Raw genomic sequence first — 26,430 nt, 5'->3', positions numbered from 1 at the left:
TAATTATTCATTATGGCATGTATATTTAATTTAACACTATTAAAGTTTAATGCCTAAGTGGCGAAACTGGTCATAGAATAAAGAACGAACTGAATGTTCAAAGATCTCTATGCATTAAACTTCAAACTTTACGACAGTACAGTTGAATGACTAAACGCCTACAGCATTTGAATATTGTTTTGGGATATGTAAAAGGCATTGCTAAAGTACCTCTTAGGTTTAATTTTTATTACTTGTATTAAAGGAACAGCTAATTACCACATGACAATATAATGACTCTAACATGTTTGGGCTAGAGACCAAAACAATGAATTTCAGCATGCCAAACCCCAACCTGCATGCTAATCTAGGGAAATCATAGCTTTTTGTCTCGTTAATGATTTCCAAGGCCATTTAAACTCCACACAAGTATTGTTAGTCTTATTTTGAACGTCACAAGCCTCGGATCTCAGCAGCTCAATTAGGGAATTGTCTGGGGGAGGCAAGAGAACACACCCCTGTGTAAAACATGAACACACAAAATCCTGTAACCCCTGTCTTTACAGCTTACTCTTTTTCAATATGCTTTATTGCCAGCCCCATCCACCCAACAGGACAAACTTGGAAAGTGTTTTTCAATCATCTAGTAGTTAATTCCTAAAATACTTTTTGGGGTATTACCTAGCTCATTATGCATCACAGGACTCCAAGAACATAAGTATAACAAACAACAACATACTGCGACCTATGTTTATTCAGCACCTTTTCCTAGGTCCATTTAAAGAATTCATGGGATGATGCTCTGTAGTGTGTTGGGGGCTGGCATCTGACCCAGGGACAGAGAGAGGAAAGAAGTTGGCCAGGAAAACAGGTAGCAAAATTGGAAGAAAGATTTCTGCTTCCTGAACCAGCAGCCCACTAAATTATACATCTATTCAAGTACTAACTTAACAACTATTTCCTAGGCATCGCCTGCACTGGTAAGGCCCTTCGCTAGGCACTGGGACTGACATCTGACAGAGTCAGTAGGGCCCAGCCTCACAGCAGATAAAACTATGTGCAGAAATGACGGAGGTAAAGCAAGAAAGGCCACGATCAGGTGAGGGAAGACGACGCCCAGGTGGAAAGACTGGGCAAAGTGTACTTCTGCTTTTTAAAAGAGGAGGCGGCCTTTGGACAGATCCTCTAAAACATTAGAAGGATTTAGAACTATGGAGACTGTGGGGTGTTCAATCCATCCATGTGTAAGATGCCGCAGGCTGGAGAGCAAGGGTAGGGGAAGGGAAGCACAAGGATGGCGGAGAGAGCAGCTCAGTTTGACCACAGGCAGCCAACTGGTATATTCCTACGAGCATCAGGTCTCTTCTAGGTGCTGGGGGTGGGGTGAGGGTGTGGGTGGAGGTACAGTGGCCAACAAGACAAAATCCTTGCTCTCAGAAGACTTGACATTCTAGTAAAGTGGGGGAGATAGACAAAAACCAAACCAAAGCAAACAGAACAGAATACTTTCAAGTACTATCAAGCATAAAGTGGAGAGGGGGGAAGAAGCATGCAGGGACTCAGACTCACGGGGATGGGGGAGGATGGGTCAACAGACAGATAGACAAGGAAGCCCCTTTCTGAGGAGATGAAACTAGAGTTGAGGTCTAGATGGTGAAGAGGAACACCAGGGAAAAATAAAGATTCACTAGCTGAATTTCAACAAACATCCCATAATTGATATACAGGTTTCAAAAATATGTTCTTTTTTCATGAGGATAACCAGTGACACACTTCTTTGCTTTGGATCCACGTATCTTTGCGAGGTATCTTTTCCAGTTATACAGCCATTAAAACCAAGATTCAAAATGAAAAAGATGGAGATTTCCATTTCAGGCCATGACAGATAAACTGATACTACACTTGCCCTCTGGCCATAAACATCTAGAAATCTAGGTGAAATATATGAAACAACTGCTTTCAGACATTGAACAACAGGCAAATCAGGACTACGAGCTCCAAGAAGAGAAAGAATTGATGTGTGCACCGTGTTCACTCTGCCTTTCTACCATGAAACACTTTTCTGGGCCAGAGCACAAAGAAGGGGGTACGCAAGCAGGGCACGGTGGTCTTCCTGGGTTGAGGAATCAGAAGTCAGAGTTTCAGGAAGCTGAGCCAGCCGGAATTTGCAGGGAAGAACACTGAAGAGGAGAAAGCTATGCAGAGAAGGAGCTAAAGAAATCTTCAGAGGGGAAATGTGAAGTCTGCTGCTAAAAGCTCAGCTGCATATCGCACAGGGTGAAATTTCACAGGGCTGGGCAAAGAGCTACCCAGGTTACCTAAGCTGAACAATTCCCAGAGTTCATAAGGGATTGGGGGATCTTTGAGGTACAGCTAGGCAGAAAGGAGAGACTCACTGAACAACGACAGCACGCAGGAGACACTGGAGAGGCCACCCCACAGCAGAGGGCTACATTAGTACTAGAGGCTATTTTACCCCTGCCCCCAAATACTTAAAAACATGTTAAACAATGATCAAGCTGATCTGTAAGTAATTTTATTGTCTGCCAAAACAAACTTCAACACTCTTAAGAAAGACAAAGAAAATCCAGACAGTTAATATTTACAATGTCCAACATCCTACCAAAAATTACTAGACATGCAAAGAAGCAAGAAAACATGACGCATAATCAGGGAGAAATGTAAGTTAAACAGGTCCAGAAATAACAAGTGGTAATGGAACTAGTAGACGAAGACTAAAACAGCTATTATAAACATGCTCAAGGATTTAAATGAACACAATAAGGAGAGAAATAGAAGATGTAAAGATGAATCCAACTGAATTCTAAAGCTGAAAATACAATACCTGAAGAGTTAAAAAAAAATCATCAGATTGGCTTAATGGCAGATTGACACTGCAAGAGAAAAAGATCAGTGACTTGAAAGATACAGTCATAAAACTTTCTGAACAAAAGCACAGACAGAAGAGACTGAGAAAAAGTGGCTCAAACCTTAGCAGCCTGTGAAACAATATCAGACTATCACATGATTCCAGAAAGGTAGGATTCTAGAAAGGTGTGGTGGGGGCAGGGGGTGGGGGTTGTATTTGAAGACATAGTGGCCAATTCCCACTGCCCGCCCCCCCCCCCCCAATTTGGTGAAGACTATAAACCCACAAATCCAAGAACCACAGCAGGATAATAGTCATTCTTATCTTTCCCCCACTGTATGTAGTGAGTCTTCTTTCCTCTGGCTTTTATAATTTAAACAATTTTCTTTTTATTCTTGTTTTCAGCAATTTGACTGTGAAGTTCTAAAAGCCAGGCTATAATTTTATACCCAACAACAAAAAATCATTAAAAAACGAGGATGAACTAGAGGCATTTTTTCCCAGATGAACAAAAACTGAAAGAATTGACTGCCAGCACAGCTGCAATGTGCAAGAAATGTTAAAGAACATTCTATAGACCCAAAGACAAAGATTACACGTGCAAACCTGGATTGACCCAAAGAAATAAACAACACTGGAAATGATAACTAGTTAGTTAAAATAAAAGACTTATTTTTCTCTTTGAAAGATAATTGACCATTTAAAGCAAAAACAGTAACAATGTATTGTATATATACGTATAAACAATGTATATTATATGTATAAGTAAAATGATTGCCAATATACAAAGGACAGGAGAAAGCAAATAAAAGCGTATTGTTGTAAGAGTTTTACATTATATTTTGAAGGTACACTGTGATTTATTTGAAAGTAGAACTGTGCAAAATTAAAGTTGGCCTATTATAAACCCTATAGCAACCACTGAGAAAATAAAACAAAGAATTACAGCTAATAAGATTAGTGGGGAGATAAAATAAAATAAATAAAAGAAAGCAGGAAAAATATAACGAAAAATAGATGTGGCAAATAGAAGATAAACAGTGAGATAAAATAAACTTTATTGATAATTACATTAAATGTAAATGATCTAGTATTCCAATCAAAAGGCAGATTGTCAGACCTGGATAAAAAAGTTAAGATACAGCTGTTTATATAAATGCAACTTAAATATAAATACACAGATAGGTTAATAATAAAAGGATAAAAAAGGCATACTGTGAAAACACTAATATATAAAAAAGCAGGAGTATATACATTAATATCTACAAATGAAACTTTAGAACAAAAGATGTTACCAAGAATAAAGAAAACCATTGCATAACTTTAAAAAAATCAAACCATCAATAAGGTATAACAATCCTAAATGTGTATACACCAAAAAACAGACCTTCAAAATACATGAATCAAAAACTGACAGGACTAAAAGGAGAAAAAGAAAAATCCTCAATAATAGAGACTTCTACATACCTTTCTCAGCAGTTCTAGTACAGGAAGCCAAAAAAATCAGTATGGATATAAAAGACTTGAACAATAAGATCAACCAACTTGATCTAATTGACATTTATATAACACTCCATTTAACAGCTACAGAATACAGATTCTTTTTAAGTGGTTATGGGATGCTCATCAATCTAGAAAATATATTAGGCCAAGCAAGTCTCCATAAATTTAGAAGAAGGGAAATCACACCTGTGTATGTTCTCTGGCCACAATGGTAATAAATCAATGATCTAAGACTCCAATTTAAGAAACTAGAATAAAAAGGGCAAATCAAATCTAAGTAACTAGAAGTTAGCAAAAAATAAGAGAAGAAATCAATAAAACTGAAAACAAGAGTGATCAATGAACCCAAAAGCTGGCTCTAAAAAAAAAATCATTAAAATTGATAAACCTCTAGCCAGGCTGATGATGAAACAAAGAGAATTCACCTATGTTCAAGATCAGGAATAAAAGAAGAAAAATCACTATACATCTTACAGATATTTATGAATAATATTTTGCCAATAAATTTGATAATTTAGGTGAAATGGATGCATTCCTTGAAAAATTACCAAATTACCAAAACTGACTCAAGAAGAAATAAAAAAATGTTAATGGCCCTATATCTAATCCCAGGACAAAATGACTTCACTGGTGAGACAGAGAAATTTTAATGAAGAAATAAAGCAATCTCATATAAACTCTTCCAGTAAATAAAAGAAGAGGGAGTGCTTCCCTGCTGTTCTAGTTTGCTAGCTGCCTGAATGCAATATACCAGAAACAGGATGGCTTTTAAAAAGGAGAATTTAATAAGCTGCTAGTTTACAGTTCTAAGGCCAAGAAAATGTCCCAATTACAAGTCTATAGAAATGTCCAATCAAAGGTATCCAGGGAAAGATACCTTGGTTCAAGAAGGCCAATGAAGTTCAGGGTCTCTCTCTCAAGTGGAAGAGCACATGGTGAACACAGTCAGGGTTTCTCTCTCATCTGGAAAGGCACATGGTGAACATGGCGTCATCTGCTAGCTTTCTCTCCTGGCTTCCTGTTTCATGAACCTCCCTGGGAGGCATTTTCCTTCTTCATCTCCAAAGGTCGCTGGCTTGTGGACTCTGCTTCTTATGGCTATGGTATTCTGCTCTGCTCTCTCTGAATCTCTTTCTTTCTCTAAAACGCTTCCTCTTTTATAGGACCCCAGAAACTTATCAAGACCCACCCAAATGGGTGGAGACATGTTGTCACCTAACCCAGTTTAACAACCACTCTTGATTGGGTTATATCTCCAGGGAGATGATCTAATTACAGATTCAAACATTTAGTATGGAATAGGGATTATTCTGCCTTTATGAAATGGAATTTTGATTAAAACATGGCTTGTCTGGGGTCCATACATCCTTTCAAACCAGCACACCTACTTATTTTATGAGACCAGCACTACCTCGACACCAAAATTTGATAAAGACACCAAAAAGAATTTCAAAACAAACAAACAAAAAACTACAGTTCTATACTCCTAATGGATTTATATACAAAATCCCTAGTGAAAGATTAGCAAATGGAATCCAGCAAATGTGAAAAAAGCATAATGTCATGACCAAGTAATATTTATCCTAGGAATACAAGATTGGTTTACTATTCAAAATGCAAGCTCTTTCACCATATTAAGAGAATGAAGGAGAAAAATCACATGATCATCAACAGATGCAGAGAAATGATCTGAGAAAATTCAATACCATTCATGTCAAAAACTCTGAGCAAACCAGGAGTAGAAAGGGATTTCCTCAAGCTTATAAAGAGTGTCTTCAAAATGCTGACATCAGACTAAATGGGAAGACTGAATGCTTTTCCCCAAGACGGGCAACGGAGCAAGGACATCTGTTTTCTCTATTTCTTTTCAAAATTGTACTAGAGATCCTAGTCAGTATAAAAAAAACAAAAACAAAAACAAAAACAGAAAGAAAGAAAGGAAAAAAACAAACATGAGACATATAGATTGGGAAGCAGTATGGATACAGAAAACTCAAACAAAACTATCAACCACCTTGACCAAATTGACATTTATAGACCACTTTACCCAATAACCAGAGAATATATACACTCTTCAAGGACATGTGGAACTTCATTCAAGAAAGAAGTTCCAAGGGAATCTACAGAAATATTTCTAGAACTAATAAATGAGTTCCAGAAGGTCAAAGGATGTAACGTTATTACATAAAAATCCATTGCATTTCTATATAAAGGCAACAAATAATTGCAAAATGAAATGAAAGAGAATACTATTTACTATAGCATCCAAAACCTGTGTTACTTAGGGATAACCTGACAAAATCTTGTTGAGAGGCATTAAAGCCCCAATGAAATATTCTGATTTTGGACTGGCAGACTGAATATCATTAAACTGTTGATTTGCCTCAGATTGATGTACAGATTCCATGGAACCCTAGTAAAAATCCTGGCATGCCTGTGTGTAAAAACTGACAAGTTGAAACTAAAGTTTAATGGAAACTCCACTAGCCAAAACAACTCTGAAAAAGAAGACCAAAGGTAAAGGACTTATATTACCTGATTCCCAGACCGACTATAAAATAAAGCTACTATAATTAAGATAGTGTGGTGCTGCCTTAAGGACAGACATGTAGATGAATGAGATAATATTGAAAGTCCAGAAAAAGATCACACATATACTGTTAATTACTTTTTGACAAAGGAGCAAAAAGGACAGTGTTTCAACAAATGGTTCCCAAACACCTCCATGTGGGAAAAACAAACCTCGATTCTTGGTGCATATCATGTAAAATTAACTCACCATATGCCTAAAGATAAAAGGAAAAACTATACAACTTCTGTTAAAAAAATAGGATCGTATCTATCTTGAGATGGGCAATGATTTTTTAGAATACAAAAAGCAAGGACGAAAAAATAAAGGAAAAAAAAACCCCGATAAATTAGACTCTTAAAATAAAAATTAAAAAAACTTCTGCTCTTCAAAAGACGACAGCAAGAAAATATTCGCAGTGCATGTTATTTGACAAGGAACTTGTATTCGGAATATATAATGAAATCATAACTTAATAATAAGACAAACAAAAATGGGTAAAAGACCTTAACAGAAACTTTACAAATAAAGAGAGAAGAATGGGCAATATGCACATGAAAAAATGTTCGGCATCATTAGTTGTCTGGGAAATGAAAATGAAAATTACCGGACAGACAATACCAAACGATAGAGAAAGGACATGGACGTTTGTTGCAGGTGTGTGAAGTGATGCAACTACTTTGAAAACCAGTTTGGCAGTTTCTCAAAAAGTTAAATACGCACCTAACCTATGACCCGGCAACCTACGTACACGAACGTTTATGGTCGGTACCTTCATACTAGTCCCTAACTGGACACAGCCCAAATGCCCATCAGCAGGTGAGTGGATGAGCATTCCATCCGTGCAATGGAATCCCATTCAGCAAAAAGAAGGAAAAGACTATCAACACCAGCAATGACCCAGGTGAATCCCCAAAACACTGTGCTGCTTGAAAGAAGACAGACGCTGAAGAGTACATAGTGAATGCGCCCGGGTATACGAAACTCTAGAAATGACAAATCTAATCTATAGTAACCAAAAGCAAAATACAGGAAGGATCAGAAGCACCAAACGGAAAAGATCAAAAGGAAACTTTATAATATATTTTACTGCATTTCCTAATATTCTGTATTTTGATATATGGTATATTTCTAATGCTTCTATGTTTTGTACAAACTATACATTTTAAAGGACATATGGGTGCATTTTATTATATGCAAATTACACCTCAATAAGTTGATTTTAAATATAATATTTTAGTGAGAGCAAAAATTTTCTTCATCAGTCAATAAAATAAAAATTTGAAGTCCTTATTTATTCCTCATCTCATTCTTTTAATTCTATTTTTAATATATGGTTTACAATGTAGTTCACATAGTGCTGTAATTATACATGCATATCACCTATAAATAAATACATAAGAATGTACTGGGGTTACAAATTCAAACTATTTTACTTTTGGGGCACAAAAGCAAAAGGTGTTTGGAGACCACCAACTCAAATACCCGGCTGCTGTGCCCAGGGTGGACTCTAGGAGATTGTGCGAGGGTGGCAAGAGTTGGTGGTGGTAGCTGAGGGGAGGACATGTGATCAGACCCGGGATGCACCAGAGGCCGGGCCCATGGAGGGACTGGCTGTAGCCTGCGAGGGGGCGGAAGGAGTCTAGGGCCACTCCTGAATGGATGGTGATGCTATTGCCTGGTCTGGGAGGGGCTGGGGGCAAAGCCATGTTCTCTTTAGGTCAAGGGGGGGTTTAGAGCCTGACAGACACCAGGTAAATGGAGAAAAGGAAACGGCTAAGTCTAGGGTCCTGGGGTACCCCAATGTTTAGGGTGCTGGCACGAAGAGGAGGGAGGCTGCAAGTCTGAGACGGAGGACACTGACAAGGTGGAGCAGATTCAGCGGGTACAGACAACTCTCTAGGGAGTTTTGCTGCGATGGAGGCCAGAGCAGGGCCAGCAGCCAGGAGGCGTGCTCCTCCTCTGACCACACGCGCTCTTCCACTGCGCATGAGTGTGTCCCAAATTAGGGCAGAAAGAAGGCATGACGGGATGCACCATTCAGCACACGTGTGGGGAAGGGCGGAGGGTGGTCTTGGGGCCAGTCTACGGCAGCTGATGCTTTGCGTCACCTAACTCGCTAGGGCCCTGCAGGGAGTTTAATTCAAACACTATGTTTTGGATCGCCCGAGTCACCCTAAAGACAGTGTCAGCCTCATAAAACCCAACAGTCTTGGTGCGCGTTAGCCTGGGGGAGAAGCTGCCTTCATGGAAGGCTGCAGAGGCTGGAAAGCAGGTTTCGGGTTTGGTTGGGGGTCATTGTGTTGGGAGAGGGTGGGGGAGAAGGGTGGCAGTGGAACAAGGAGGGTTTTTGTGTGAACATGTTGTGAGGGCTCAAAGGATGGACCCGAACTAACCCGAGGCCCACGCCCGCAGGGAGCCGTGCGCCCCGTGCCGCCCCCTGCCGACGGCCACAGAATGCTGTCGTGAGCACATGTCTGCGATGACATCACAGCATGGCAGACGCTACTTTTCGCCAGGGCACTCTAGGCTAATGTAATCATACGATTACATAATTAACCCAGCTGTCTCATTAAGAAAATCAACTGGAATTCAGGGCATAATTAGTCATAAGGCAATTAGCATGCTGATGAGCACCCGGTGAGGAGCTGTCTAGAGAGGGAGCGTGCCAGGACCACCCCAGTAGTGGCAAGGGGGCCAAGGAGGTGACACACCTCCCTGCACGAGCAGCGCAAGGACTCCCCAAGGTCCCCACTCATCAGGTCTCTTGCTATGGCGCTGTGACGAGGGATGGACAGGACAGATCAGGAATGGGAGACTGGTATATGAGTGGCAGAATTCAAAAGCAGGCCATTGACTCAGACACCTTCCTTGTCTTACGTGCCCTTCTTTAAAAACGTCTACAGCTTAAGCCTGCAAACATTCTGCACGTAACACAGAGAGGCTGATAGAGCGCCAAATTTGTTCGCAAATCCTGTCATGGAAGGTGGGAAACTGTCCCTTGTTTTATTTCTGATCCCCCCAATGCGGGGCACTGCCTGACTTTCCCTCCAGGTAGGGGATGCAGGAGAAATGGGGCCCTATCTGCAGCCCAGAGGGCTTCAGTGCACAGCTGCAGCTCCAGTTCGGCTTTCTGTCCCAATTCAGGCCCTTTGGTGGCTTCTCACAATTGAGTGAACATGTCTTGTGAAAGCAAACTAAAAATTTGTGAAGGTGGCTGCAAGCCTCAGGCTAGTGAAGTTACAGCATGCTTCCCGAGGGGCCAGGGCAGCCGGGTCTTTCTTGCCCACACCTGGGAGCCCTAGAAAGCAGGGACTCGACTTGCCTTTCAGGGCTGGGCTAATGGCCACATTTCATCAGCCGTCAAAAAATGCTACAAGTAGCACACTCACTGGAATCTCGGCTGTGAGAAACATGGCGTATTTCTAAATAAGCCACAAGATCTCAACACTTTTTCGGAGTCTTAAGGGATCCTTGAATGAGGGACAGGAACGGAAGAAAAGAAGAATGGAGGGAATGGTTTCCTAATTTTCACTATACTGTGTCCTCCCTTGAAACCAGGACAATGGGCATGGAGGGCCAGATGGCTGTTTTATTCATAAGGAGCAATATTAAGACGTAGTTCTCAGAAATGATAACATTCTACTTTATTTCTGGATCCTCAGATGCCAGGCTGATGGGGTGATCACCAGGAGAGGAGGTTTCCCTAAGTCCAAACTGAGAACGCTCCCTGGGAGCAGGGACCTTTCAGAGAACATTCTGGAAATGCATGGGCCTACAAAATGGACACCCTTCAGCCAGTCTCTTTTAGGATTTCCAAAAAAAGACAACTTCTACCTATCATAATCACAGGCCAGTTATCCCATGGAGATAAAGTACAAAAAATCAGTCATGAAACACAAGTGTCCCAGCTGTGTCCCCAGAGTTGACATATTTTATTTCAAGGGTAATGTGCTTCCTAAGATTTAGATCCTAAAGTAAACCCTTCTGGGGTTTGAGTGGCTTCTGCCTGTAGGACCTAAACCACATCTTATAACAGGGAATGAAAGATGATTCTTACAAAGGAGAGGCAACAAGAATTTGTGTGGTACTGAACACATGCGGCAGCATCTCCTCCTTTCTAGGAACCTTAAAAAGAATATCCATCTCTGAGTTGCTTCCGGGACAGAAAGTTGCAGTTGAGTTTTGTACACATTTATAGTATGCCACAAATACTAAAGCGACTTCTGCTTAAGTTCTTATCTGTAATACATGAATAAGAGCTATTCAGAAACCAAGATCGCAAGTTGATTATTTTACTGATTTATGCTTTTTTTCCCCCTGAGTGGAGGAATAAATACATGCTCATTGCAAAAAAATCTTAAAAGTAGCAAGAAGCAAGAGCAAGTCATCCATGAAAGGTTAATTACTTGGCAGATTATGCATACCATCTTAATTTTGCTCAGAACAAAGGTAAAATTCCAGCGATGCTAGAAAGAGCCTTTACCAAGTGAGCCCAGGATATTCCCAGCTATCTAAGAGGTTCACATTTTAAGACCTGAGACATTTATTTCTTGTTTCATTACGATAAAGATGGATATTTATAAGTTATTTTATCTATTTAATTAAAGAATGATTCCCTCAAAAAAGGTGCTATACCCTCCTGCCACCCAAATGTGAGCACCCGAGGGTGGATGGGTGCCAAGTCTCACTCCCGCCTGAATCCCTGGGACACCATCCAGGGCCCGGGGCTCAGCAGACAGGTGGGAAAGTGCTGGCTGAATGAAAGCATGAATCCGGCTTCTTAAACAGCGCCCTGAGCCTTTTCTTGCGTGTCTGGGCTCAATGCTGTGGACTGACAGTCCTTGAACTCTGCTCTCAGCCCAAGATTCAGATCCAGAAGAAGGGCGGTGCCTGATGAGGGAACCTAGGGCTGCAGAGGGACTGCCTGGCCCGGTAGTCCTGATCATTAGCATATTAACAAGCATAAACCTCAATTACAAGGGCATTAAAATTAAAAAACAATTTTGTAAAGTGTTTCCAAGTCTGAGACAATACCTAAATACTGATCACATACACTATGATATAAAATCTGTCCACAATAAAACTGACAGATGAAACCACCTACTTTGAACAATGTAAAATGTCAACCTACTTGTGAATCTAAATATAAAACCCACTTGCCATTTTCAATTGGATCAACAATTAGAGCTGATAACAGAATAGGGAACAGAAGACTAATTCTCCAAATTTTTCTGTTCGTCTTCCTTTTTCCGAGTCACCTTCCTCTGCCTTAAACTCCTCATCTGACCAGTGCCAAATCCATTTTACCCTCTGAACAGAGACAACTGAAATCTGTTCATTTCTCTCCAACTTCATTCCCACCACCTGGAATGAAGCCACTTCTACATTCCCTCCCCACTGGCCGCTCTCATCTCCTTGGGCCCCTTTCCAATCTGCTGGCCAAACTATAGTGAGAAGGACCTTTTAAATATACAAATCTGATCATGCCATTTCCCTACTAAAAACCATACCAATTGTTTCCCTTTGCTGGATAAAATCCAGAATCCCTTACATGAGCTCACCCTCCCCTCTTGGCTAGGGGTCCATCTGCCCTGAGAGACGCCCTTCACCCAGCAAGGTCCTGGTTTGAACCCTGTCTCATGCGGCACACCAATCACCGCCCTTCTCCTCTTCTTGCTCACCAAGCTCCACAGGCCTTCACTGAGTTCCTCTGACATGCTTACTTTCTGCCTGCCCCAGGACCTTTACATCTGCTGTGCTCTCTGTCTAAAAACTTGCCATCGGGCTGCCTCTCCTAGGGGTTCTTCTGGCCTCGGTCTAGGCCTGGTGTCCCTCATCTCGGCTCAGTCTCCCTGTATTATCCTCTCGTCGCCCAGAGCATTTGTCACACCTCAACTTCAATAATTATCTGTGTCATTATTTTCCAAAGTCCAGACTCTAAGTTCCACAGGGCAGGGGCCTCCCTGGCTCTGTTTGGTTCACGGCTCTATCCCTAGGGCCCAGCACTGCCCTTGACACTTGATGTGGGTGGGGTGGGGTGGGGTGGGGTGAAGTGCTGACCGTGCAATGCCCAGGGGGCTGACGGTCACTGCCATGAAGAAGAGAGCATTTTGGCTGAAGTAAGGAGGGTAATGCTGATGAAAAAGTCTCTTAAAAATACCCCTCCCAAAACTGACAAGGCCACGAGGAAGCAGCAGGTGGTAATTGAGAGAGGACATAACTATGGGGTCTTAACTCTTCTTGCTGGCCAACACGAGTTCAATGCCAGTATGTATTTAAATGTCTTTTCAGTGTCTTTAATATGAAGGAGATTTTGGCAGGAAAAATGATACGACTTGGGATTCTGGATGTGGAAGTTGAGAGGGAGGACCCAGGGGTGACTCCAAGCTTTCTCTTCCCCTGAATGCTGAGCCACAGCCCTGAAGGAGAGCTATGTGGGGGTGGGGTGGGGTGGGGGAGGGGGGCATCCCACGTTTGGTGCTGGGCATGTTAAGTTTAGGATGCTACCAGGACAGCTGTTAAACCAGACACTGGAATCAGGTACCGGCCACCAAACCGAAGGCCTCTGGAGCTCGTGTGTTGGTCTGCCAAACCCCAAATGCTGAGTGCCAGGTAAATTTCTATGCAGGCACATAGATCTTTACAGAGTGAGAGTTTAGGGAGCTATTAAATTGCTACAACTTAGTGAAAGCTATATTTGGTGCTACTGCAATTTAGGTTGTTATAATACTCCAGATGCTCTCCCTCAATGGAAACTGTCAATCTCAGGAGGCTAGTTCAATGCCAACAATTAAAGTCTGAGACCACAAAAATTGAGAAAGCGTTTTGAAGAAAAAATTTGATCATTAATTGATTCATTCACTCAACAAATGTTTACTGAGTCTCTGCTGTGTAGCAGGCACTGGGCTAGACACGAGGGAAATAATTAGGGCCGCAACCCCATTGTTCCAGTCCTCTGCCCAGTCAGAAGGAAAAGGGATGAATCACCAAGTAGTTATGACACAGGATGAAACCAGCGTCCTGGAAGCCGTGTGTGTGTGTGTGTGTGTGTGTGTGTGTGTGTGAGAGAGAGAGACAGAGAGAGAGAGACAGAGACAGAGAGAGTGAGAGAGAGAGGGGGAGGAGGGTGGGGTGGGCGGCACATCTCTGTAGGACCTGCTAGGCCAGGGAAGGCCTGCGTTGGGGAGCAGAGTTGAGAAGTCAGGAGTGGGAGCTGAGAAGGGGCCTGGTGCGCCAGGGTGAGAGGCTTGCCTGCCTGCAAGGAGACCGGTGCGTAGGCTGCCACTGTACAGCACATGCCAGGCAAGAGTGTGAGCTGCAGTGCAGACAGCAGGGAGTGAGACTGACAGTAGTGGATGGAATGAGACACATTCTGGAGGTTGGACGGCCAGGACACAGGGACCAGGTGCTCTGGCACGAGCAGCGGGGTGGAAGGAGACACTGGGAGAAGAACTGCTGCAAGAGGATGGTTCTCCCTGGCCACATCGGGCCATGGCAGGGAGCCCGGCAGTCTTCCCAGCAGGAGCGTCCAGGAGGCAGCAAGAGAAGTGGGCTGATGTGGGGAGTGAGAAGTGGGCTGGAGACAAAGATCTCGGAGTGACCTCAGAAGGGGGGACCTTCATGAACTGCGAGGCAGAAGGCTCTGGGGTGGCTGACTCACTTGGTTGTCCCACTCACATTTGCCAGGCCCTGTTCGAGGTGCTGGGGATAGAGCAGAAAAACCAAGCTCTGTCCTCTAGCAGCTTTCATTCTAGTGGGGCCGACAGGTATGAACAACAAAACACAGATAAATCAACTTCCAGAAAGGGTGGCGTGGCACGTGGGGGCTGGCCCACCAGGCTCCCAGCTGTTTCCTAGGCCTGGCTTGAATCTGACTCCACGTCTTGCTGGGGCCGGCTGGCCCGTGGTTCCTGGGTTCCCAGAGTAAGGCCACTCTGGGTTCCCAGAGTAAGGCCAACAGAAGATGCCAGATCACAAACCACACGGTGTCACAACGGAAAGAAAACCATTCTCCACCACTAGGCGTTTCTACCCCCTTCCATTTCATAGACAAGAAATACTTGTTAATTACTCCTAAGAGCTTCCTCCTTTTTTCTTTTTGAGGTAACACAAGGTGCTGTTCCTTATAACTAGAAGAAAGGACTTACTGTACCCCACAAATGTTTCTGGGTAAACTGGACTGAGGCCTGAAGCACACAGACAGTCGAGGCCCCGGGCCCCCCAAAGGTGTGGCTGTCGGTAAGAGCACGGCTATTGACCGGAGCCCTTCCTGGAAGCCTCAGCCGCAGGATTACTTCATCTGAGCAACAGTCAGACTGCAAAACGCAGGTAGAGTGCACTGAGCTCCATTCCTGCTTTTCAAATCACTCGATAGATCTGCCAGGTGACAGTATTTAAATTTGTAACAGAGAAATAAATATCTGGAGGGCAGGAAAAAATGGGCTATATAATCAGAGGTATTCTGATTGACTTCTATTGTTCTAGGAAGCAGCAAACATTCACTTCATAAATTTAAGGTGCAAACGTCAATTCTCCAGCCCCAAAATGATCAATATAAAGGATATCGCCAATATAGGAAAATGTTTATACTATAATATTAATTGAAAAAAGCAGAATAAAAGGTATATTCATGTCCTAATCAATGTTGATAGAAATATAAAAAAGGTCTCCTCTTTTTCTGTGGGAAACTAAGAAGAAAAGAACTGCAGAAAAAGAAACCCAATGACTTTGTAAACTGGCTGTCAAATTTGGCAACTTCACCAGAAGAAGATACAGGTACGAACTTCATTTCTTAGTTGAAAAGGTGTAAGTTATTTAGAAAAAGAGCAGCCAGGGCTCCTTGGGTGTATGACAAAGACAAGAAGCCAGTCCCCTTGCCATGTGTCACCAAGTGCGAGCTGTCAGTGGGAGAACGCTCCTTTCCCGGATTCCCGCCTGGGGACCGGTAGTGGCAGGAGCATCTGTGGCCCGCGATGGACGAGAACCTTCCTGAGCAGGATGCACAAACAAAATCCTTAAAGAATGAAGCAGTCTTTCTCAAAGCCCACGTTCTTCTCTTCCTGCCAATTCCTTATCCCCGAGGCAGTGCGGACATGACATAGTTCAGAGGGAAAATGCAGTCACTACTGTGCACACAAGAAAATGCATGGGTAGCCCTCCAGAGGTGCCAGAAACTTGAGGAACACAAAGCGCAGCCTGGCAGCGAAGGACCGACTGAAGTGAAAGAGCTTCCTGGGGAGCCTCGGCCCTAGTCGTCAGGGAAGCCCCAGCCAGATACAAACTCTCACAGACAATCAAAAGGCAGCTAAGAGCTGGATAAGCTCCCAGGACAGCAAAAGACACAGAAGGCCTCAGGCCAGTCATCTCGGAGAGCTGCGCTGGCAGCAAAGGTGAGTGCCAGCGCCATCCTGACCTCTGAGCGGAGCCTGAGGCTTAACATCCCCGTGGACTTCACCCCAGAACGAGGGCGTGGAGAGGAGGGGAAGGGGCAGACTGTCAACAGAAGATGCCAGATCACAAACCACACGGTGTCACAACGGAAAGAAAACCATTCTCCACCACTAGGCGTTTCTACCCCCTTCCATTTCATAGACAAGAAAATTGAGGTCCAGACAGGAAAAGCAATGGAACCGAGACTTCCCAGCAAGGCCCTGGCAGGAGAATGTGTATCCGCCTGCTCCACGTCTAACGCGGCTCCAGCTGCCTCTTGCAGGGAGCAGCTTCTACTAACCCTAGTTCCAGAGAGAACAGCAAAGCCCACCGTGGAGCTGGATTCGAGCACGAGTAGAACACAGGTACAGAGGAGACCTGCTTCTGTTTTGCTTTGTTCGACTAGTGCTAAGACCATCAACGATGTTCAGAACATGACTCCCAAGGGCACGCACACGACGCCAGTGGGTGGGGAAGGGAGAGAGGTGATGAGCTGGTCGCCTTAATGTGATGTTCAAGTCGCTCTCCTAATTTTCTCATCTGAGCCTCTCCAGGACTGAGCTGTGACTCACGTGGTCAAATCCATCACCTCCCCAAGATTCTGGACCACCCAGAAACAGAGGCCCAGCAGGATCAGTGGGCTCAAGTGCTCTAACTCTGTCTTGCCTTTCTAAATAAGGAACGGATGCCATCTTTTCTGAGCATGCCTAACAAGCATTATTGAAATCTTAAACTCTTTTGTTCTTTTAAAACAGGAAACAACCCACATAGTTGTAGCTGAAGGGGCTACCAGTTGCCTTTTGGCTACAACCCTGAAGTGAAAGATCTGGCCAGAGGTCAGCTAATTCCCTGGATGGCCTGGGAGGGGAAGGACTGCACTAGTCTCAGCTGTGCTCCAGGTTGCTCTATTAAGGCCGTTCCTGAACAGAGAACCTGTCAGCTCAGAATCCCAAACACCCGTGATGTTGGCATGGTTTGCCCACCTCTGTTCTGTTCCTTCCCTGTAACACGTGCAGCCTTTGACCCCAAATGTAAAGGCCATACCCTGACCTCTGTTTTCGGGTTTCCGCATTTATAAAGACATCACTAGAGATTAAGACATGACTTTAACATATGTATCTAATTTCCAGACCTATCACAAGTCTGGATTTTGGAGATTTCGAGTTCCCAGAACTCCCTGGTTTCCTGGAAAGTTGCCACAGACAGCATAATTCCCTTAGGAAAGCTGAGAAGAATGAGCCTCAAACCCACCAATTCAGCAGACACACGTCCCCGCTGGTGGGATCTCAGCACACGAGCTTACCTGGAACATCAATCAATCTCTTGTAGACATTCAAGAAGGCTGCCTCGGCTTCTTTGCTTCTTTTACTCAGTGCATCAATCTGAAAGTGAATGAAAGAAAAGAAAAACAAAGAGCTCAACATTTGTCAAGCAGCAATTTAAAAATCATTACACATCAAGTGAATTCCTGCAGTAAATGCAAGTCTGATTTCTCTGTGTAGATGCTACACCACTGGGCCTTTGACCTCTTAGAACGCCTGCAGACAAATAAGAGGGAGACAGCTCACATGGGTCCACTCATGGTGGAAACGGAGGCAGGGGCAGCACTTCGGGATTCCTGAGCCCTTCACAACACTGAGGAAGAGCCACGGGTGTCATCACCCCATGGTGAAAAACGATCTGGGCCCTTCCTTGTCTCTTTCCTTCTTGAGCAAGTACAGGCTGTGAGTTACCCACAGGCAGATGTGGTGTGGGAGCAGGGGCAGGGAGGAGTGAGCGTGCTCCTATCCCAGGGGCTTTCCCCAGTAGGGGACTCAGCACATACGGAATTAAAGCACAGCCAGAAAAGTGGCAGGTGAACAGTGCCAGGGGAACTCCAAGAAAGAGCCAATAAGCAGGGGCGCAGGTGACATTTGAGCAGAGGTTCCAAAGCAGTTCCCCAGGGTGGAAAGGTGGGGCACTGCATCAAAGGTGGAGAATGTGTTTGAATGCCCAGAGCAAAGCTCTTAGATGTGGGGGGACCAGAGATCCTCTTCAGGAATTTTATGAAGACCAAGGGCCCTTTTCCTGGACACACCCACTGCCGTGTACTTGTATTTTAGGACACAGTCCTCATGAGTTCTCTCCATGAAGTCTGGAGTAAGAACCCATGGAGGGAACTGCAACAATCTGGGACCATGGGGGTCAGCAAGGTGCAGGCTGTGGTGGGAACACGCGTGCCTATCAAGGAGCTGTGGGTGATGAGACTGGCAAGGGAGCGGGGGCAGATCACGAGGGGCCATAGATGCCACGTGCAGGAGGGTGGCCGTCATCACCTGGGCAAATGAGAGCCACAGAGAGCAGGCAGATGGGAGGGGGCAGGATGAAGGGAGATGACTCAGAGGTTGTCTTCATCCCGGTGAGAAATGGGGGGGCTTCGGCTAGGGCAGTGGCCATGGGGCTAGAGAAGAAGAGGCCAATCAGGGAGACAAAGGTGGCACTGAGTTGAAGCGAGGCACAAAGGAACAAGGCAAGGCAAGCCAGTGCCCAGGTTCGTGGCTTAGGCAATGGGCAAGTTTCTGTGACAGCGGCCAGGATAGGTTTGTCTTGTGAACCACCCTAGCTGAACTAGTTTTCCCCCAATGTAGAAGTCTATTCATCAAAGAAAGGCGACGTGTGAAACTCCCAAGAAGGCAGGCCACGTCCCAGGAACCTCCAATTGTTGGAGAGACTCATTACATTATTTAGCTCACATAACACAATTGCTGAGACAACAGATCACTTTTTACACCTGAAGCATGCAAGATTTTACATGTATGAACTTCATATTGGCTCAGGAAAAGGACACTAAATTATATATTCCTTCTGTCCCCTTCTAGAATTATACTCTCTGTCTACAATGTTATTAAAGAGGCAAAAGGATGTGGTTTAATTACAGGGCCTCTTGCGCTGAGCCAACCAACAATTTGCTAAAGGCTGGGCAAACTCACCTCACCACAGCCAGGATGGGAAGACCCTAAGGAGCAGAAGACAAGGGCTAGGGGGGGCCACGTCTTAGAAATTTCAGTGCACGGAAAACCAGCACAGTACAAGCATCTCCGGCTTCTCACAGGTTGTGTCCCCAAATTCTTATTTGAAGTCAGCTGTTGGGAAGTCAGACACATTTTCCCCCCATAAAATAAGTTGTGATTTAGGTATTGGAGAGGTTCTCAGAATAACCTACAAGGCCTACTTAAATACAAGACAATTCTCTACATATAAAATAAAATAATAAGTTTTTCTGATTATTAGTAATTCATCTTCATTGTACAATTAGAAAAAATATCAGAAACATAAAGAAGAAAATTTTATTTCTCTGACTCTGGTGAAAGTTATACTCTGGTCTGAATTTCCTTTCCATTGCTTTTTTTTTTTTCAAATTAAAAAAATATATATACAGTTAAATGAAATGTGCATAATAGGCAAATCTTTAGAGAAAGAGAAAGCGGGGGTTGGGGGTGCGACAGATAAGGTGTGAGGGGTTTCTTTTTGGGGGAATGAAAGTGCTTTAAAATTTTTTTGAAAGTTCTTTAAAATTAATTGTGATAGTTGCAAAACTCTGAATATACTAAAGGCCAATAAACTATACATTTTAAATGGGTGGATGATTATATGGTATGTGGACTATAGCTCGGCAAAGTTGCCTATGTATATATAGTTGAAATTGAAGCATATGTAAAATTTTAACACACAAATCTTTTACTATAGCTGTGATCAATTGTGGAAAACGTCTTAATACTACTGTCTCGGCTACACACACCCAGCGTCCACACGGGCGTGCTGAGCGGGAACGGGTGTCTGGGGCGCCCCCCGTGCGCTCAGACTTTCCAGCCCCTCCTGAGAGCGGCACGGCCGTGGGGCTGAGTCTGTCCAAAAGCAGGACAGACGCCCAGCGGACCTCCAAGCCTCTCGACAGCTGCACAGAGGCTCCTGTGCCTGAGGAGGGCCCCTGGCCCCTGGGTGTTCCGACGGGGGGTAGAAGGGGGGCTGCCTCTGTGGTGGTTGGGTTCCCCTTCCTGTCGGGGTGGTCTGGGTGCTGGGCTGGGGGTCATAACCTACCCAACAGCCTGGGACCCACGGTTCTGAGCTCTCTTCCCACTGCGTTCTCACAGATGCAGGAGAGTCTGAGCCCAGTCCTGGAAGGACAAGGTAAGGCAAGGAGTTGCATTAATTCATTATGCTACTGGACTTTGAGGGGCCTTAAAAGAGGTGATGACAATGAGACTCTGTGAATGTGAAAACCTTATGTCTGATGCTCCTTTTAGCTACTATATCAACAGAAGAGTAGAGCATATGGAATAAAAATAAATAACAGGGGGAACAAATGTTAAAATAAATTCAGGTTGAAATAGTGGTAAATGAAAGCGAGGGGTAAGGGGTATGGTACGTATAGTTTTTTTTTCTCTATTATCATTTTATTTCTTTTTCTGTTGTCTTTTTATTTCTTTTTCTAAATCGATGCAAATGTACTAAGAAATGATGAATATGCAACTATGTGATGATATTAAGAATTACTGATTGTATATGTAGAATGGAATGATTTCTAAATGTTTTGTTTGTTGATTTTTTTTAATTAATAAAAAAAAGTTCAAAAAAAAAAAAGAGGTGATGAGTTTACTTGCTAAGGTTCTTCCCCGACTGACCACCACCTCTGCCCACACCCATCCCCTAAGATTCTCAAACCCATTTGGAAGAATTTGTTAGTGCTGAAAACCTTGATACTATCTTTGCAAGTTCACTCTTTTGACTCCTCCCCTTGCCCACTGCTCTAGCTCGGGAACAGGCCTCGGTATTTGAGTTTTGGTCTTTCCTCTTCCCTGCCTGGCTAGTCTCCTTTTCTTCTGTGGGCTTTTCCTCTGCTGCCGACATTCCTGAGCTCCTCACTGCAGCTGGGACTTCCCTGCCTGTCTGCTCTCACCTACTTGGACTGCCCTTTGCTGGCATCTCTGTGTACTGGAGACCTACCCACAGCTCAAGAGCCAGTGCAAGCCACACATCCTCCAGAATGCTTGTGCTGGGCTCCCTCCAGCTGGCAGTGCAGGGAGGCTTGAGGGCAGATTGTGGACCAGGACCCAGCCCCTGGAGCCAGGCTGCCCGGGTTTGAATGGCAGCTCCACCTTATCTGCACGATGGGAGACAGCACCCACCTCAGAGGGCTGGGCTAGAGTTCAGGACAGGCGCAGGGAAGTCTGCATGGAGTGATTTCGTCATGAGCAGGAGCTTTCCTCCAGGCGCCCTCGGACACACATCAGTTACACGCAGCCGCCAAACCAGGAAGTGGTGCCCTCCTGCCCGCTCCCCTAAGCTTTCTGTAAGCGTGGGAGGGAGGAGGTAGTGACACTCATCTTCCTGACCTCTGCCCACCCAGGCCTGCCTGCCGCAGCAGCTCAGGTGCTGATTCTAAGATGGCAAGCCATGGCATAGCACGGCAGCCCCTTCTAAGGGGAAGAAATTTGTGGATGAGAAGAGGCTTGGGGTAAGGTCTCCTGGGTGGCACAGACTATTGAGATGAGGATCCTTGTTAGGCTTGTTAGTGTGCAAATGCTGACCTGAGGCATAGAGTCTGCCCACCATTCCCACCTCCTGAAAACCATTTGAAGGCATTTGAGAGGACAGAGCTGCTGCTTCTAAGGGCAGAACAGGGCAGGTTTATGGAAGGTCTGATGGCCACTCTGGCCCTTCCCTAAGGTGAAACCTGTCCTTCCCTGAGGCAGCCCCCAGTCTGGGACCTGCCTACTTTTTCAAGCTTACCTCCTGCCACGCCCGTTCACTCCCTGTTCCCTGAACGCAGGAGCAATTTCCCCTTGGTCTGGAAGGCGCCTCGCTGGAATGTTCCTCTGATGCTTGAGGCTGAACCCAGAACCACCTCCCAGGTGAGAGCCACTCCCACCACCCCACTGGGATTTTCCTGAAGTTGCTCTACTACAGATAAGCCTCTCCCAGAATCCTGAATTCCTTGAAAGCCAAAATGCGTTTTGCTCCCAGCTGCTTCCACCCCCCTACCCCATGACTAGTACATAATAGGTATGTGATAAATTTTAATGTGTGGTTGTAAATTCACCTAAATTGATCAACTGTTTTATCTGCAGAAGCTAGCAAATACAAAAGGGATCCTTTTTAAATCTTTATAAAAATTGCTAAATGTAAAGAGCTCTTGGTTTAATAAGCATTCTGCGGCAGGATGGCGGACTGGAGACAGCACAGCTAAGAGGGCTCGCTTGGCTCAGCTTGCTGCGGTGAGCCGGTCCTCACCATACAAAAGCCCCTACATGTTTCCTGGACTCGACACCTGTCTTTTCAGCAACATCACTTTTATAATGCTGAGTTTGGTTTTTCTGTAATAATATTAGTATTATATTTAAAGAGAAGTTTCCATATGTAAGTGTTTTATTCTAAATTTCAAAGTATCAATATTTGCTTAGTGTGGCATAAAAACTCAAAAGTCCAGGTTTGGAGAATAAGTTCGTGGAAATCAGCTGGGAGCCCTGATTTTGGCAGGGGTGAGAAGGTGCCCTCCCATCTGGGCGCCAGCACAGCTGCATGTGGGGTTTCAGGGGTCATCTGGCATATTGTGCTGTTGTCCCCAGTCACGGTCTACCCCCCCGTGAGAGGGTTACCCCATTGCCACCCGACTTGTGGTACAACAGCACCTACTGGGTGGGGTAAGCATACTCTGCTGATGTCCACTGGCCATATGAGTTTCTTTGGCCAATAGAATGTAACTGATGGTGCGATGTGCAACACGCAAGTATAAGATTTAAGGGCCACTGCAGGGCTCAGCCACCGTGCTTGTTTCATTTGCCACAAGAACAGCAAGTCCCTGGTAGGAGCTGCTTCTTCCAGCAAGATGGCACATGACACTGGAGTAGAGTAATAACCAGAATTAAGACAAAAGAGAAACCCATGGCCAGTAATAAGACAAAAGAGAAACTTCTGCTGTCACAGGCCACTGAGATTTGGGATTATTTGTTAATACAGCAAAATCCAGTAAAAACTGACTATTACAGGCCTTATGAGGGGCCACAGCTCTAAGAGGATAGCCCAGAGTAAAAATAAAGAATAAACAGCCTACCCTGCTAACTTCCAAATTCTCACTGACTCTATGCTTCCTGGTGGCAAGCCTTAATGCCCTCAACACGCCATGCCCTCAGCGCCTCTGGGTCCTTTACACATTAGCTCCTTTGCCAGAAGTGCTTTCCTCCTTCTCTCAAGGGAGCAGTCCAGCCTTCCCTTCATGAGTCGGTCTAGGTGGCACCTTCTTGGTGGCACCTTCGACTTCCCAGGAACAGCTGGCCACTTGTCCTCGTACTTCTTCTCCACTACCCTGTGGCCTACTGTGCACTGGGGCAGCAGCCCCTTCACTTCATCTCTTCCTCCCCAGCAACCAGACTGCTCCTGACACCAGGAGGTGGCTTAGGGAGTGTCTGTTGAGTGAATGAAGGTAGACACCATGTAAAGAAGGCCAGGGGATTTTGTGAAACTCACCCTTAAATTCTTTAACCCTGATTACTTTGGAAGGTCAGCATGGAGAAGGCAGTTTCCTACAATTAAAAGTTCTGGAAAGCTTTAATTTCCACCACAGTTTAGTCTAATCTAAAAAGTGGGTAGCCCTGAGACCCAGCTACAAAAGCCACGCTCTGTTCTAGTTCAGGCAAGAGCAAACTGTCCTTGTCAGAACAAGAAAGGCTTCCTCTGCTTGGGTGAGGCAGGTCAGTAGAGTCAAAGGAGAAGGGCGGGGGCTTTGGAGCTGGTGACAGACTCAAACCCAGCTCTCCCACATGCTAGCGAGGTGCCATCATTTCTAAAATGGGGAGACTCAGACTTCTCCACTGGCTTTTCTCAAGTGTCCACCACTGTACTGGGCGCTTGGTGCAGAATCCACTGCAGCTAGCGTGATGACTGTGGTGACCCTCCACTTGTCCAGGGGTGACTCCAAACCTGGCCTGGGTGGTCTGTATGCCACGGCGGGTGCATACTGGTTCACAGTGAGAAGTGGCCTGCTGGGTACACTGACAGCTGCTCCAACCCCCAGGTGCCACACAACAGGGTGCCTTGGCACAGAAGCTGAGAAGCACAGATACAACAACAGGGGACTTTTACAAGGGTCCGGGGTCCCCCAAAAGAAATGAAATCGAAAGACTGGTCTTCAAATGATCTGATAGTAATTAAGGCTTCAGTAATTTTAAATGAAATAGGCTCATCTTTCCACGGTGTCATCTGACCTCGATATGCCAGGGTGCTAGGCAGGGCAGTGCTGTAAAGGTCAAGAGGCCTGAAGACCAGGGTGTGATTCCCAGTTCTAACGCTAAAATAGGGATGCTATCCTGGGGTACTGGATTAACTTCCTTGTGCCTCAGTTTCTTTACCTGCAAAGTGGGGAGAATAAACCTTCGTTGCTAGAAAGATGAAAACTGAAGGGGCTACTATAGAATCAGCTCTGCATCTCAGATGCTGAAATCTACCAGGCCCCTCAGCACCTCCCCCAAGGACAGGATGGCATTGGGGGTTTGGGACCTGGCTCGTCAAGGCCACACAGTTATGGAAAGCATATGGGCTGGGAAGGAAATGCAGAGTTGGGTTTGAATCCCAGCTCTGCCACATGCTTATTGGGTGACTTGGGAGCAAGTCACAACCTATGTAAGCCTTGGTCTCTTCATCTGTCAGCGAGTGTGGTGACTCCTTGCTTGTAGAGTTGCTGTGATGATTAAATGTGACAAACTCCCACACCAACTGGCCACACAGTCTGATATATAGAGAAACTTAGTAAACAACAGTCGCTTCCCTAATAAACCCACACCCAGCGTTCTCTCTCCACGGCACCACTCGCTCCCCTCCTCTGCTCACCAACCAGGCAGAAAGCACAAATGCTTAACGTCCTGGGGGATAGAGACACTTAAACACCATCTCAGGCTCTAAGGCGGCATTGGCAGGCATCCTTGGTAGCAATCCGCTAGCCTACACCCTGGGAGTTCACAAGCAAATGATTTAGAAAGAAACACAGACCATTATTTTCAAGTCGATGTGCTCTGCAGGCCAGTGAAGATCAGCAAGAGCTGTAGGGAGATGATAGAAAAGTTTTGTCTCACTGACAGTCTGGTTGTAGGATTTTTTTTAAGAGCAAATCACTATTTGAAGTCACATGAGATACCAGAAGTCAACTGAGAATCACCAAGATCCAGTCCAAAACAGATGAGTACATGGGACAAATCTTTGGAGTTCTAATTCTAATTTTAACTGAACATGGCCACGTAAAGGGAATGGACATGTTTTCTGAATCAAAATAAAAATAGCAGAGAGGCTAGCAATTCCCCTCTAAGTATACGCTCCCTTTATTTTGGGCCGAGTACTAGCCCTGCAGTTGGCACAGAGTTCTGCAGAAAAAGGAGAGTGGTCCCAGAGTGGAGGGAGCCCCTCTCTCAATTTCCTGGAGCAATGTGGAAAAAAGAGAAACTGCTGCCTCCACCAGTTCTGCCACTCAAGGTCATGGTCCTTCACAGATTCTGACATGTAGAAGGGAGTTCCACGAGGCAGAACCACATCCACAGAGCTCCCCAGTGCAAAGTGGTGAACAAGATTTACTATACACCCCTTCATTACGTTCAGTGCAGGGTGGGCAATATTCCAGTTGCAATATTCCAATATAACGCTCAGTTATAAACACGCACTGGAGGCCTGGGTACTGATACAAAATCACCAGTTTCAGAAGTGAATGGAGGTGAAGTATTCCTTAACTAGCCCCAAAAAGAGCTCCTAAAAGATGAAAACTAGAAATGTCCAGAAGTCTGTGCCATGAAGAATGAGTGAGGCCACGAGGAAATAGGGACCACGGAGAGGGGTCTGCGGCTAGGATACAACAAAAAGAGCGAAGGAGATGAACAGAGCAGCTGGTATTTTGAGACTCTGTGGCAGCTCACAAAGCCTCTTCATGTATATCTGGCATTCTGGCTGCTTACATGGAACTGAAGGCTGTGGTGGGAAGGAGGATTGTCTGCTTCCATTCCCTCCGTGCCCTTTGGGTGGAAGCTACAGGAGGGCAGATCGGACAGAAACCCACAGGGAG

General features: G+C 44.9%; 1 protein-coding gene across 8 annotated transcripts in view; it reads right to left on the bottom strand.

The window, feature by feature from the left end:
- The window catches only part of CUX1 (cut like homeobox 1), a 361,508-nt gene that overhangs the window by 149,034 nt on the left and 186,044 nt on the right, over window positions 1–26,430 (bottom strand). For all 8 annotated transcript variants that reach the window (XM_077140853.1, XM_077140854.1, XM_077140859.1 and 5 more), the window contains one exon: window positions 17,656–17,734. In XM_077140853.1, coding sequence (XP_076996968.1) covers window positions 17,656–17,734 — 79 coding nt within the window. The remainder of the gene's footprint in view (window positions 1–17,655; window positions 17,735–26,430) is intronic.

Source organism: Tamandua tetradactyla, chromosome 23 (genome assembly GCF_023851605.1).
Source record: "Tamandua tetradactyla isolate mTamTet1 chromosome 23, mTamTet1.pri, whole genome shotgun sequence".
Classification (NCBI taxonomy): Eukaryota; Metazoa; Chordata; class Mammalia; order Pilosa; family Myrmecophagidae; genus Tamandua; species Tamandua tetradactyla.
This window is presented reverse-complemented; position numbering and strand designations above follow the sequence as displayed.